Below are 14,405 nucleotides of genomic sequence, written 5' to 3'. Positions count from 1 at the left end.
TCCTCCCTGGATTAGAGTAAACTCCGTGTATCAGGCCTCACCCCCTCATCCACCACAGAGCTGCCACAGAAAGGTTTGTAAAATGTGGATCTGATGTCTCCTGCCTGCTTCCTTGACTTTAGAACACAGGACAAAGTCCTTGGTACATCACACACTTCCAGCCTCATCTTCTGCCACTTTCCCACAGGTTCCCAAATTAGCACCACACCAGTGTATTTGCAATTTCCTTCCAATCTCATCATACCCTCTTAGTCTCATTCCTCCTTATATACCTGAAATGACCTTCCCCCTCCTTCTACCTTGCCTCTATTTATGACTTGTCAGGATTACTTGCCACTGACAAGAAAGTAAAGCAGTAGAGCCTTCACATACTGCTGGGAGGATTGACAACATACATAACATGGGACCCAGAAATCTACCCCAGGAAAGTACCCCAGAGAAATTAATGCACATGGGCACTAGAATATATATTATCTCTCTACATATACATACACATACATGTTCATAGAAGTATTGCAAAAGATGAGAATCAATTCACATTAACCAACCTAGATTATAGTGTGGTCATAACAGTAATGCAAATGAACAAACAAGCTATGTGAAACAATAGTGAGCAAAAGATGACAAAGCACTATATGCAGTAGGAGTCAATTTCTGTAGAGTTCAAAACAGACACCAGTTAACTATTTTGATTATATTTTTGCTACAATGAAGACATCCTAAAGTAGGGGTTCTCAACCTTCTGGCCCTTTAAATACAGTTCCTCATGTTGTGATCCAACCATAAAATTATTTTTGTTGCTACTTCATAACTGTAATGTTGCTACTGTTATGAATCATAATGTAAATATCTGATATGCAGGATGGTCTTAGGTGACCCCTGTGAAAGGGTCGTTCAACCGCCAAAGGGGTCGCAACCCACAGGTTGAGAACCGCTGTCCTAAAGACAAACAAGAGTCAGGCTGTGTTCCCCTGGAAAAGTTGTAGCGGGGAAGAGACCCAGGGAGAGCATCTCAGATACTGGCATACATGGCTGGTAATCATGGAGGTGTTCACCTCATAGTAACTCAATAGGCTGTGCATGTATGTTTTATGAACTTTCTGTAGGTATATGTTTCATAATGTTAAAGTAAAATTTTAAAAATTACAGCATTCTTGGGCACTCTTGTACTGTGAGTTTTCAATGTCAATTTCTCATAATCACTTATTCTTTTTGTAATCCTCAACTGAGGATATGTTTTAATTGATTTTTTTTTTTTTTTAGCGAGAGAAGTAAGGGGAGAGATGGGGGGAGGGAGGGAGGGAAGGAGAGAGAGAGAGAGAGAGAGAGAGAGAGAGAGAGAGAGAGATGTGAGAGATAAACATCAGTGGGTTGCCTCCCATTTGTGCCCTGACCAGGGATCACAACCTAGGTATGTGCCCTGAATAGGAATTGAACCCGCAACCTTTTGATGTACAGGAAAATGCTCCAACCAACTGAGCCTCCAAGCCAGGACTTAAAATCATTTATTCTTTATTTGTCTCTTCCAGAGGTTATGAATAGAGAGTTTTTAAAAATCAGGTGACTATGTTTTATAGGTACAGATGTCCAGGCCTCGCCACAGTTCAACGGAGCCAAAATCACTAGAAAGCGGTACACTAAAACGTAGAGGTAAGGTTTTTAAATTTCACAGGTGAATGTGCAAACAATCCCTCATTGCAAACCATTGCCTAGAATAGCAGCTCCTTGAAAAAACTGACTGCACCTTTTTCATACCACCCACATCTAGCACAGCATCTGGAATGTAATAAGCACTCAAAACATGTTTGTCGAAGTAATGACAAAAATATCTATTTGCAAAACAAACTGATTTGCATTACTTTTCCACAGCATAGCTGTTTACACACGATGACCTGGGAGGCTCAGGGTCAGGCTCCTGAAAGATGTCATGTGTGGTCTGAGACACTTTTAGGTAATGCTAGTCCCACAAAAGGTGACCTAAGCCATACAGGGAAACAAGCAGGACATGAGGACTATCTAGTACCCACCAACATTCTTTTTTCACTCCAAAGCATCAAGAGTCCAGGGTACCTTTTTAGTCCAACAGATGTAATGTCTCTTTCAATTAATGGTATACATATGTGTGTGTGTGTGTGTGTGTGTGTTTATATATAGGTATGTATTATATATACAGACACATAATACATAAGGTGCCCTCAGAAATGTATACACTTTGAATAATTAAAAAGGCAGTATTTATTAAAATACATTTCATTTTCAAAATTTAGCCATCAGCTGTTCAAGTGTGTATATATTTGGGGGGGCACTCTATATATTCTCTATATCTACTTAATAGCTAAATCACAATAAATCCCTCAATATTTAAAATGTCAAGTTACTGAGAGAAATCACAAATAGCTACATGCAACCACATGCAGTTGGAAATTCAAAAACAGTATGTTTTAGCCCATTTTTCTATCAGTTACTGTCAAGTCTCTCATCCACCTCTATTAAAATATCTACATTAACTGTCTAACACCACTAGTAGTTTATAATTATAAACTATTTTGACATTCATGACAGAAAAGTAGTTACACAAAATTTGGACACTGAAACTATACTTAACTCTGGCAGTGACAGCAAGCACTGAACTTTGATGAAAAGGAAAACTCGTTTATGAGTGTATGGGACAAGGACTCTCAAGCTTAGAGAAACCCCCGTCCAAAGATTTAAATATGTTAACATGGAAAAGGAAAGACAACAAGACACTTCACATCTAGTGTCAGAAAAAAATGAAATTCTTTTCTAACTTCCAAAATGAGAAAAATTACTTCCAGAGGAATGTAACCAAGGAAAATAAAGCTGGATGTGTTGCATCTACAAGGCAGTTTGATGTCCTTCATCAGTACAGCATCTGGGAGATTTTCCTACAGGTGGATTAAAATGTGTGAATCTCCATGTAAAGCACATCAGAGAGAAGCCTCCACTCCAGTTGTTTAAGAAAAACACAGGGTGAGGAAAAAGACTGACTTCTTCCTCTGTGTAAACAACTTAAGTTTACTGCCTGAACTGTACAGTGCCCAGAATTTAAACTCATGGGGATCAGTAGAGTAACACAGAGTTCATCTCTCTGGCCAGGAGGCTGTTTCCACTCTTCACTCATTTGCTGTGTCTCTGATCCAATGCTGTCACATTCACAAAATGAATATAATAGCCTTTTCCTGCAGGGTAGAACTAAGGGCACAAAATAAGATCTTTCACCCCTAAGACCAATGCTCTTTCAACACATCTGATGGCAAGTGGCCAAAAGAAGTTGTCTCCCAAAGTCACATCCAACTTTCACCATCTGTACCATCTACTGAGAAAGGGGCACAAAAGCTACATCTGAGTATCTATAAAGAAGTATGTCCAGAAATCCATTTTTCACCATTGAAATTTATGAGGAGTTTAAGATTTTTAAAAAATATATAAAAGGAAAACAAAAATTCTACTCATTAACCAAAAAGCCTTCAAGCCTGCTCACTGAAAAAGTACTAATTGTATCTAATCTCCTGGTAGGATGAAAACTACAGACCTGCTCCTCATGTCTGAGCCAGCTGGATGCCACAATCTGCAAGAGCTCACCGGAGCGATTTTAACTCTGTGCTTATCCTATGTAATAAAAGCCTAGGTGGGGTCACGTGTGATGTCATCACAAGATGACTGTCACAAGATGTCACCACAAGATGGCTGGAAGGGGAGGGCAGTTGTGGGTGATCAAGCTGGCAGGGGAGGGAAGTTGGGGGCAACCAGGCCTGCAGGGGAGCAGTTAGGCATCAATCAGGCCGACAGGGGAGTGGTTAGGAGGCAATCAGGCAAGCAGTTAGGAGCCAGCAGTTCCAGATTGTGAGAGGGATGTCCGACAGGATCAGGCCTAAACGGGCAGTCAGACATCCCTCAATGGGTCCCAGATTGGAGAGGGTGCAGGCCAGGCTGAGGTACACCCCCCCCCCCACCCCCATGCACGAATTTCGTGCCCCAGGCCTCTAGTTGTTTTGATAAGATTTAAAATGTTTATATCACCCAATTTTGGAACATCTGAACAACTGCTTCTGAACCAAGGACAGCCAGGCCACTCTGTCCACAGCCTCACCTCTTTTGGCATCAGGTGTTGTAACTCTGCTGTCAGTTAAGGAGGAAAAGTGGACTTAAGGAAAAGACGTGCACAGCAAGTTAAGGCCAGAGGACATAGTTTGACTCTGCAGGAATGAAGGCTCATTAGCAGCGCAAAACTGACTCATCACTCAGCCATCTGAACTCAGCGTTCAGCACCATGGTCACACTGGGAACAATTTAATTTGAGCAAGTAGTATCTGTAGCTTTATGTTGCTATTTTGCATTTTTATTGTGAATACCAATACAGTTTTATTGGTATTTCCGTTATCAGTTTGTTTGGGGTGTATTAGTGTATAAGACCTATATGCATAAGTACACACCTACCTTTATATTTATAAATATTTAAGTAACAATTTAAAGTAATGAAGGCAATAATGGGCTTCTGCAATTTGGCTGTTAGCTTTTTACAGTTTTCATTTTTAAGTATCCCAAACGTTGCTAAAATTTGAGAAACACTGCAATCATAAGGATATTGAGAAATAGAGAGAGAGAGAGAGAGAGAGACCTTCAGACCAAAATGTATCCCTCTAATATTTGCAAATAAACTGTGGTATAAAGGATATAGGGTCAGTCTTTCAATTGATCATCATCCAAGCGGAGGTAAAAGTTTCCTGGACAGAGTTTCCCCAACTTCTGGAGTCCTTTGTTAACACCTTTCCCCTTCATCCCTGAAATCTCACTGTGAGATCTAAGAGGAAGGCCTGGCCCCAGTTTTAAGTTAGTGACTGATGATGAGGATGGCTTGCAAAGCTTCAGGGCAAGTGATGAAGGACTCAGAAATCAGATGTGTGTTCAGAAAAGAGGTGTTTAGCAGGCAGGAGGGAAGGGGAAATGGTGGAGGAAAGCATGAGCACTGTTTCAAAACGCCTGAAGGGCTGCCATGCAGAAGCATGATGAGCCTTATGGAGATCCAAATGGTGGCTCTAGAATTACTGGGGAGGGGGTGCGGGGGTACGGGGCGGGGGAGCAGAGTTACAAGGACACAAATTTTGTTTTAAGATGCCGAGGACCACTACTATTTATCAAAGAGCCACTGCCTGCTAGGACTCTCTGCTCAGTGCTTTATTGTAAGATTCATGTGGAATCTTCTGGCTATTGGCCTTGACCGCTAACCTAACAAGAGATGAGTTTACATTGGACTATTTCTCAAGTTCTTTCTTGCACAGAGGCTCGATGAACATGAGTATAGCCAGTAGTAAGTTTCCAACACTCCTTTTTTTATTTTCTTGATTTTTTAGCAGATGAGGCAAAATACTGTGATGTAAAAAGGCCAAGATGATGAGCAAGGATATTGGGAAAGGGCACATCAATCATTGCCTTTAAGAAATAAAGATCATTGCCTTAACCGGTTTGGCTCAGTGGATAGAGCGTCGGCCTGCGGACTGAAAGGTCCCAGGTTCGATTCCGGTCAAGGGCATGTACCTGGGTTGCGGGCACATCCCCAGTAGATGTGCAGGAGGCAGCTGATCGATGTTTCTCTCTCATCGATGTTTCTAACTCTCTATCTCTCTCCCTTCCTCTCTGTAAAAAATCAATAAAATATATTTAAAAAAAAAAAAAAAGAAAAAAAAAGAAATAAAGATCATGAATATCAGCACCAGGCTCAGAGTAAGCGCTCAATAAAGGCTCAGTGTTGTTTTTTCCTAAAGAAAAATTTAAAAATAATCTGAAGTTTGCAAAACATACATAGTGAAGGAAGAGATAAATCAATGACCATACTTTAAAACATCCACTAGGATATATTTTGGTTGCAGGTAGTTATAATTTAATCAACATATAAACAAAAGGTAATATAGTAGGTCATAATTATAGATGATTGTAGCCACTTTGTTTAAGATGTTAGTAAATGTTATAGTATAATCAAAAGTACTTAAGTTGATCTCACAAACCACTATTTTCCCATACCTTTGGTCTATAAAATAGTAGCTTCTGACAAATTACACAATGTAACTAGTTGACTGATTTAGGCTTCAGAAGACATGGAAAACAGAATAAAACACTGGATTACAATAAAAATTAAAGCATGTTTTAAAGGATGAAAATTCTAGCCTTAAAATATTGGAACTTAAAAGGTATCGGATTGTATTAAAACTATACATGAAATAAATTTGCTAAAGACAATTTTTAAGAATGCAAAATATGAACAAAACTAAATATAAGCTATGTCAGAGAACTAACTCAAAGTAGACACTGAAAAAATTAGGGGCTTAGAATAATCCTGGGATTTAAAAACACATACAAGTAATAAAAGTACAAGAATGTGCTTATGACAGATGTCTAAGGAGAAAAATCAAGTCAGGCATTTAGAAGTAGTGAAAATTATACATTATTAAAATAGATTGCATTATTTTTCTTGAAAACATATTTAAAAACTGAAATATGAAAGGGCAACAAATACTTGATTTTCACATTAACTTATTCTACTTCTGCAAATCTAGCTAACTGTCCAACTAGCTGTTTTAACTGGAAAGATTTTTAAAATACCTATATCCATCTATTCCCACTATTTAAAATATCTTACTAGTACATATGGCACAAAAGTAACATTAATTATCAAACATCATGTGCCAGAAGTATGTGTTGCATGGGATAAAGAAATCAATGAGCCCGCACTGGGTTTGTAATTTTTCCTTTCCTCAGAGCATTCTATGAAGAAGACCCTTTTATAAGTTATTGGGAGGTTTCTAAGAACTTTAGCTAAACCTGGGTAACCACATCTGCTCAAAAGACCTGGCCAACTTTTATTTATTTATTTTTATTGTTTTAAAATGTCTTTAATTTCTAGAGAGAAAGGATGGGAGAGGGATAGAGAGATTGAAATATCAATGATGAAAGAGATACATTGATCAGCTGCCTCCAGCACGCCCCCAATGAGGATTGAGCCAACAACGTGGGCATGTGTCCTGGCCAGGAATTGAACCCAGGACCTCTTGATGTATGGGTCAATGCTCAACCACTAAGCCACACCAGCCGGGTGACCTGGCCAACTTTTAAAGAGGTACATGGAGCCAGACAGAGCCAGATGAATTTCCCAAGATCACTGAACTTCAAAGGACAAAGGGGCTTTAGCAATTACCTAACGCACCTTTCATTTACTGGATGAGAAAACGGAGGTCAAGCAAGGGAACTCTGCAGAACCTGAATGCAGAGACACTACCTTGCAGGTGTACAGAATGGTGTGTTTTATTCCAGGAACCATACAGGCAGCATCCTAACATTTATGTTTATGCTTACAGTGACTGAGGCACTATGCAATCTTAAATTCCCAGCTCTAAATGATTAACATTGGGCTGCACAGTGATGGAGGTTTAGACTGCTGATCTATTATGACCTATGCAAACCTCAGGGGTCAAAATGGACCCCATTTCCCCACAGGTGGTAGAACACAGCAGAAGTTCAAAAGCCAGGGAGAAAGGCCTCAACTTCCAGCCCCACCTCTTAGGATTAGTGCAGGGGGGCAATTTCCTTATCCTCTCTGAGCCTCAGCTTCCTCATCTGTAAAACAGGGAAGACATCGCTGCCATTTTTCACAAGATATTACAACGTTAAATGTGAGGAAACACGTCAAGTCCCTCACACCGTGACTGCATATAAAACATCTAATACATAGCAGTAATGCCAAGAAGAAAAAGAATCTCTAATCCTTAGGGTAGTTGTTTATTTCATCAGAAGAGATAAAAACAGAAGTGGGAGCATGAGCAGGTGGGGTGAGGAGAAAGAGAACTAGCTACGAGGTACAGACCTACAGCAACTCTCCTGGTCCTACCAGCAATGAAGTGAGCAGTTTGACCACCATTGCCCAAGGAATTTCCCCTCACAGGACCATAAAATATCCATTTCTATATTTTAAAGCCCCGTAACATATTTATCTCTTCTTATAACTCTAGAGTATCATTATGGCATACTCTAATCATATAAATGCTCTCCCAAATATTCCCTTTCTTTCCCCAACCCTTTAGAATTCTTTATTCTCCAAATTAAAATTTCTCTTCCCATTATCTCTGGGAAGAGTTTATTTGCTGCTGTATTATTGCACATCTGAATTCCCTGTTTTAAGTAAATGAGATGAAAAGAAGAATCAAATTTATAGAAGCAGGTATTAGGCAAGAGGCATTCTCCCCATAATGAGGACTGAGCACAGCACCTGTGATTTAACTGAAATGTAATCCAATTTTTCAAAATACCTATTTCCACATTTATATAGGAACAACCTATTCCAACTTAATTCATAGAAAACTTCCCTTGACAGCCAGGGGAAATAAGATCATTTTCTGTACTATTTATTTGAAGTAAAATTTATTACTTATTTCTAAGTAATTATTTATTTAGAAATAAAGTAATTTTCTGGGCTATTTATTCAATGAATTTATTGCATGTCCAAGATCCCTGACCTCATGATGCTCTCAGTCTAATGCAAAAGACAGACCAATAAACCACTAACTGGAAAGATAAGTGGTATAATAGAGGCAAAGAAAAATGCTGTAAGGAGAGGGAAGAGTTATAAGCTTGACCTCAGGCCTTGGCTCCAACATCTGTTCCCCTGGGAAGCTTTTTTCAACATCCCGGCCAATGCTGCACTTTCGCTGGAAAGTGTGTGTGTGTGTGTGTGTGTGTGTGTACACACACATGTTTGCTATCTCTTTCCCTCTAACTGTGAGCATCTTGAGGGAAGAAACTGTACCCCCAGCACCTGAAACAACAAAAATATGCTCTTTATCAACAACTATTTGAGATCAATGTCCCCGAGGTGTGGGAAGAGATTCCCAGAGAGGTGATATGTGAAGCAGGTCTTAAAGAATCTCGTAGTCTGCCAGGCAGAGAAGGCTTTGCAGACCTAAGATTCAACGTTCAACTGCCATGTCCAATCATCATATATGCCTTTAATGCATACAGCTTTTGACTTATTTTTGCAAATGTATCTTATAACTCACAGTGAGGAAAGAATGTAATCCCATAACAAGTTCCAAGAGCTAAGTTTCTATTATTACTATAAAAATCTACCATTCAAGGGGGAAAAAATCCTACAATATGGGTTCTTAGAGACTTATTTTTACTTAAAACTCTCTCAGTAACTATATTTTAGTTTAAGACCTTCAAAGAAATTGACCAAGCCCAGCAGATCAATAAACTAGATTTAGTAAGAAAACCTCAGAAACTTAAGTACTTAATTTCTTTAGAACTTTACTTTTCTTAAATTCAAATTAATTCATGTGAATTTTCAAGTTAACTTGAAGAATGGAAGTATCACTTATCAAAATCATAAAAACTGCCCTGGCTGGGTGGCTCAGTTGGTTGGAGCATGGTCCCATACACCGAAAGGTTGCGGTTCAGTTCCCAGTCAGAGGTGCATGCAGGAGGCAATCAATGCTTCTCTCTCTCTCTCTCTCTCTCTCTCTCTCTCAAATTAATAAAAACATGCTCAGTAAGAATTATAAAAAAAAATCACAAAAATCTCTCACATGCCAAAAAATTCAATCAGCTTATTTACTACTGACTGAGGGGTAACAGGCCGAGATAACGCAAAACGACATTTTACTTTTGGAAGTGGAAAGGCAGAGACTGGTGGCTATTAATTATTTTGGCTCCTGGCAAACACTTCACCAGAGCTACACACCCACTCCCTGCTTGAGAGGAGGACAGCTACAGCCTAGTCAGTTTTCTGGAAGGTTCTGAGTAGGGAAAGGCAGCCCAGGCCCTCATATACTCAGTAAGTAGCCACACAGGTAGAGAAAGAGCGTGTCCTTTTAGTCCTGAAGGAATCTGACTTGGAGAGGGGATCTGCCAAACTTTCAATCTTTCCTTGAACAGAAAAGGACACGGAAGCCCAGGGAACTAGGTGAGTTTTTCTCAAATCCACAATCAGTAGAACCCAGGGATCTTCACTTGGTCAGCCATCATTTCTACTATCCTTGGCCATCTCTTGTTAGGACATCAACATTTTACAAATACAGCCAAAATGTTCAGTAGGTGAGAACACTCATGGAACAGAGCTGAGACTTGGAGTTCTGACTCTTAATCTGGAACATGAGAATTTAAGAGTGAGTCATCAGGACAGCTTCAGTTATGTATCAGAGATGAGACAAACTCGGCTGGCTCACAGCTTCACCCAACTCAGTCTCATTTTCCCCAATATTGACGGTTATGACAAACAGTCCTCCTCTGAGAGAAGGTTTTAAAGAATAAACAGGACTACCGAGATACCCCGCACCAACCAGTGAAATTAAGCTAGCAAGGTGAGGTACACCAATAGGCCTAGCGTAGCCTGCTGGCCAACTGTAGCACAGGAGTGCCAGCCTAGACCAGCACACTGTTTTTAGTTGCCAGAGACTCTCAAAGTCAAGGGCAGAAAAAAAATCTGGGCCATGCAAATTTCTTTTGTTATCTGAGTTCAATGTGATTGGGGTTCTGAATGAGTGTTCATGCCATGGGCAGTCTTGAGCCATCGCTTTCTCTATTCGTCACTGAAAGTATTTTAGGAAAAACAATGTTTCCTAAACTACAAACTTCATGGGACAGAAGAGGCAGAGAGGAAGAGAGTCAACCATAATGGTGTAAAAATAATATTAGAGAATCTTGTAGTCAATTTTGACAGCATGGGCAATATTTACAGACCTATTTTTACTGATCAAATAAAAACTATAAGTTCTTCGGTGTGATAAATCTGAACACTGGAGCACACAATTTTAATTAAAAGTTGAAACTATTTAAATTCTCTAATAATTGATATTAGAGCATAGATGGTGTTTTTTTTTCTTAAAATCTCTCTTGCAACAGGGTACTCCACTCATTACTGGAATATTCAAGACTTAGACAAAGATCCATTGTCAGAGAGAATGCCACTATGACAAAAGAAGTGCACAAATTTTCTTCTTTTGCAGTAACTGAATACTGCTGGAAACAAGCGATCAATTGGCTAGACTAGGAAAACATTTCTGTTGTGCAAATATTTGTTGCATCATTATTTATCATATGATGGTATAATTTAGACTCTATGGGTCTCATCCTCATGGGAAGAAAATGTTCCAACCCTTCCATGTACAGCTGAAACTACAGTTTGAGAACTGGACTCAGTGGACCGTGTACTGCCTAGGCAATGACAAACTCAGTGCACAATATATGTTCTCATTAATTAACGTGCATAATGGTTATCTTGACCAAATTCCCCCTATGATGATATTCATCTTTGGAGTACATTAATTTCATGTAGCAAATGTACTGTTAAAATTACTTCAGAGGAAGGTACTAAAATCTTCAGGCCACCCTAGGCACAGTATCCCAAGGGCATGCCAGTAATGGGTGTTTAATCCATAGACATTGCCTTGATCTTTCCATGGGGCTGCTACTCCAGTGTTGGGCCAGTCAATCTGTTACTCAGTTTTGAAATATCTAGACCAGCCGTGGGCAAACTACGGCCCGCGGGCCGGATCCGGCCCGTTTGAAATGAATAAAACTAAAAAAAAAAAAGACCGTACCCTTTTATGTAATGATGTTTACTTCAAGGGCATGCCAGTAATGGGTGTTTAATCCATAGGCATTGCCTTGATCTTTCCATGGGGCTGCTAACCCATTGTGGCCCTCGAGTCTGTTACTCAGTTTTGAAATATCTAGACAAATGTTGTTCTTAGGTTTCTAACACCATAAAGATACGGAGTGATAAAAGCCTGTTTAACAATGTATCTTTATTTTACATTGACTCCTCCAGTTGGCATCACCTCCTCAAGTAGCCTTTAAAACCAAAACACACAACTGACCAAGAGAATGTGTGAAGTCGCTAACACACACATAGGCTGAAGAGACAACTTAAGTTTGGCTGGGTCTTCTTCTAGCCAGACAAGGGAAAACTTCTGGCAACAGTGATCAAATAGAGAAACTCAACCACTTCCACGACTCCTCAGTGTGGCCACATCAGTGTATGAGAGGTGAACTGTAGAAGAAAGAGCATCTACTGCAGGGATTGTGGGACAAGTCATGTTACTTTCCTCGTGTGTGTGTGTGTAAAATGGGCACAGTGCCTTCAGAACATAAGAACAGGAGGAAATGATATAAGAAAGACAGAAAGTTTAATTTCCTCTCCCTGCCAAGCCAATGTTGCTATGACTATAGCAAATGTGCCATTTGCATGAAGAAAGATGCATGAGGGCAGACTGTATATAAACATGCAGGCAGCAAATACTTGGGTTCTGTCTGATCTCTACAGGTGATATTTAGATCTGGCATACCTTGTTTTATTGGCATTTCACTTTATTGTGCTTCACAGGTGTTGTGTTTCTTTACAAATTGAAGGCAGGACCCTCCACCAGCAAAAAGATTACAACTCACTTTATTGTACTCCTGGCTTTATTGTGGCGGCCTGGTACCGAACCTGCAATGTCTCCTAGATATGCCTGTACTTACTTAGTAATGCTTTTTTTTTCTTTAGAAGAAAAGAAGAGTAAGTATTGCAGGAATTCAAGGATGACTCAACATACAACCAATCAGTCCCTTTGAGTGAAACATGGTTGACACTTGAGTGAAGCAGTTGCCAAGCAACTGCTGATTCCAATGGCCTGTAACCATCATCCTTACTAGCTAATTTCAATAGAAGAGAGGGCAAGAGAGATTGACCTTGATTCACCTCATTACCAACCAAATGTAGAAAACCCTTTAGAACAGTGGTTTTCAACCTTAGTTGCACATTCGAATCACCTGTGGAGCTTTTACAACTCGGGATGCCCAGGCCACACCCCAAACCAATTACATCCTAACCTGGAAGGGGTTGGGGGGGGGGAGGGAAAGGGGGGATTAGGCACCTATATTTTTTAAAATCTCCAGTGACCCAAGATGCAGCCAAGGTTAAGAACAATTGCCTAGGATCACCCCTCCTGAGCTCATATAATTTCTGCTGGGAGTCCAACCAGGAAAGCCAACCTAGAGCTTTTCACAGCACAACCTTCTGAATAGAGCAGATACAACAGGGTCCCTCCCACTGGCTGGCACCACAGGTGTCTCCACTGAGGTCCACACACAGGGGGCTGAGCAAACAGCTTATTTGCTAAAGGGTTACCCAGATCCTCACTGGGGAGCCACCTTTTCAAATAGTTTGCAATTAAAAAACAAGTTCGCCAATTTTAAGAGATGTCACCGAAGTCCAAAGCCCTCTAGGATGTTTTCTTTGTTTTGTTCTTTTCTTATTTTTATAAGGCAAATCTCTTGGGAAGGACAATCAGAGGACAGCGCGCTCCACACAGAGCTTAAGGAAAAGCAGAGATAATGTACAATTCCCGTGGCCTAGAAGACACCCTGTAGGCTCCCTCCCCCTACCCCCCCACCCCTCACCCCCGCGTGGGGTAAGGGTGTGCGCGCGCGCGGGCCCGCGGCCACTGCACCTGCTGGGGCGCACCTGCTGCGCTGGGCCCTCCCCTCCTACCTTCCAGCAGCTCGTCCAGGCTGGTGACCTTTCTGCTGCCGTCGATGGTGTAGATGGTGCGGACGCCCTGGGGCAGGTTCACGTTGTCTGACAGGGAGCGGGTGAGCTCCATGAGCAGCGCGTCGAAGGACCGGAAGCGGTCGCTGGAGATGGCAAACACCAGGCCCTTGAAGTAGCGGTCCCCATTCCGGTAGAAGCGAGCCTTCTTGGCCTTCTTCTCGGAGCTCAGGGCCTGCAGGGTCCGCGTGCGGTAGAAGCTGCAGTGGGCACTGTGCGCCGGGCTGGGGATGAGCCCGTTCCCCTTGGGGCCCGAGCTGCTGCTGCCCCCGGACGAGCTGGGCGCCCCTCTCCGCGACCCGGGCCGCGGCCTTTTGTCCCGTTCCTCAAAGTGCTCCAGCTCAATGCTCCTGGTGCTGGCCATCGCGGCGGCTCCGAGGGTTCCCCGCAAACACACGTCCCAGCCAAAGCCTGCAGGTAGCCCAGCGCCCACGCGAGAACCAACTCCGAAACGCCTGGCCGCGAGGGGCCTTTATAGCGCCGGGACACCTGGCTCTGGCATCCCGCCCTCTCCTCGCAGGTGGAGCCGCGGAGCCGCGGAGGCGCCGGCCCTCCCGCGTCCTCCTATAAGCGGCCGCAGCGTCCAGCGGCCGGGCTCATTGTCCAGCGCGGCTAGCTCGGTCCCTCCCGCCCGCCGGGGAGCCCCACGCCCCCACCAAGCGCCTCCTCTACCCAGCCCCGCCTCACAACGCCCGCTGGGGAGCCGGCCGAGAGCCGCGCAGACGGGCCGCCCCAGGCTCGCCCCGGGCCCGCGGGCGCACACAAAGCTCGGGCGCCCGGTGCGGCTCGCATCCGCCGGCTGCTGCCC

At 42.2% G+C, this 14,405-nt stretch overlaps 1 protein-coding gene across 4 annotated transcripts in view; it reads right to left on the bottom strand.

Annotated features, from left to right (window-relative positions):
* The window catches only part of DCLK2 (doublecortin like kinase 2), a 135,955-nt gene extending 121,575 nt beyond the window's left edge, over positions 1–14,380 (bottom strand). For 3 of the 4 annotated variants that reach the window (XR_002829614.1, XR_002829615.1, XM_006081768.3), the window contains exon 1: positions 13,541–14,380. Coding sequence is in view for 2 of the 4 variants with exons in the window: in XM_006081768.3 (XP_006081830.1) it covers positions 13,541–13,961 (421 nt within the window). In the remaining 2 variants the exon portion in view is untranslated. The remainder of the gene's footprint in view (positions 1–13,540) is intronic. The other variant, XM_006081769.3, reaches the window with a different exon arrangement.
* Positions 14,381–14,405: the final 25 nt, after the last annotated feature.

This window comes from Myotis lucifugus, unplaced genomic scaffold (assembly GCF_000147115.1).
Source record: "Myotis lucifugus unplaced genomic scaffold, Myoluc2.0 scaffold_1, whole genome shotgun sequence".
NCBI classification, from domain to species: Eukaryota; Metazoa; Chordata; class Mammalia; order Chiroptera; family Vespertilionidae; genus Myotis; species Myotis lucifugus.
This window is presented reverse-complemented; position numbering and strand designations above follow the sequence as displayed.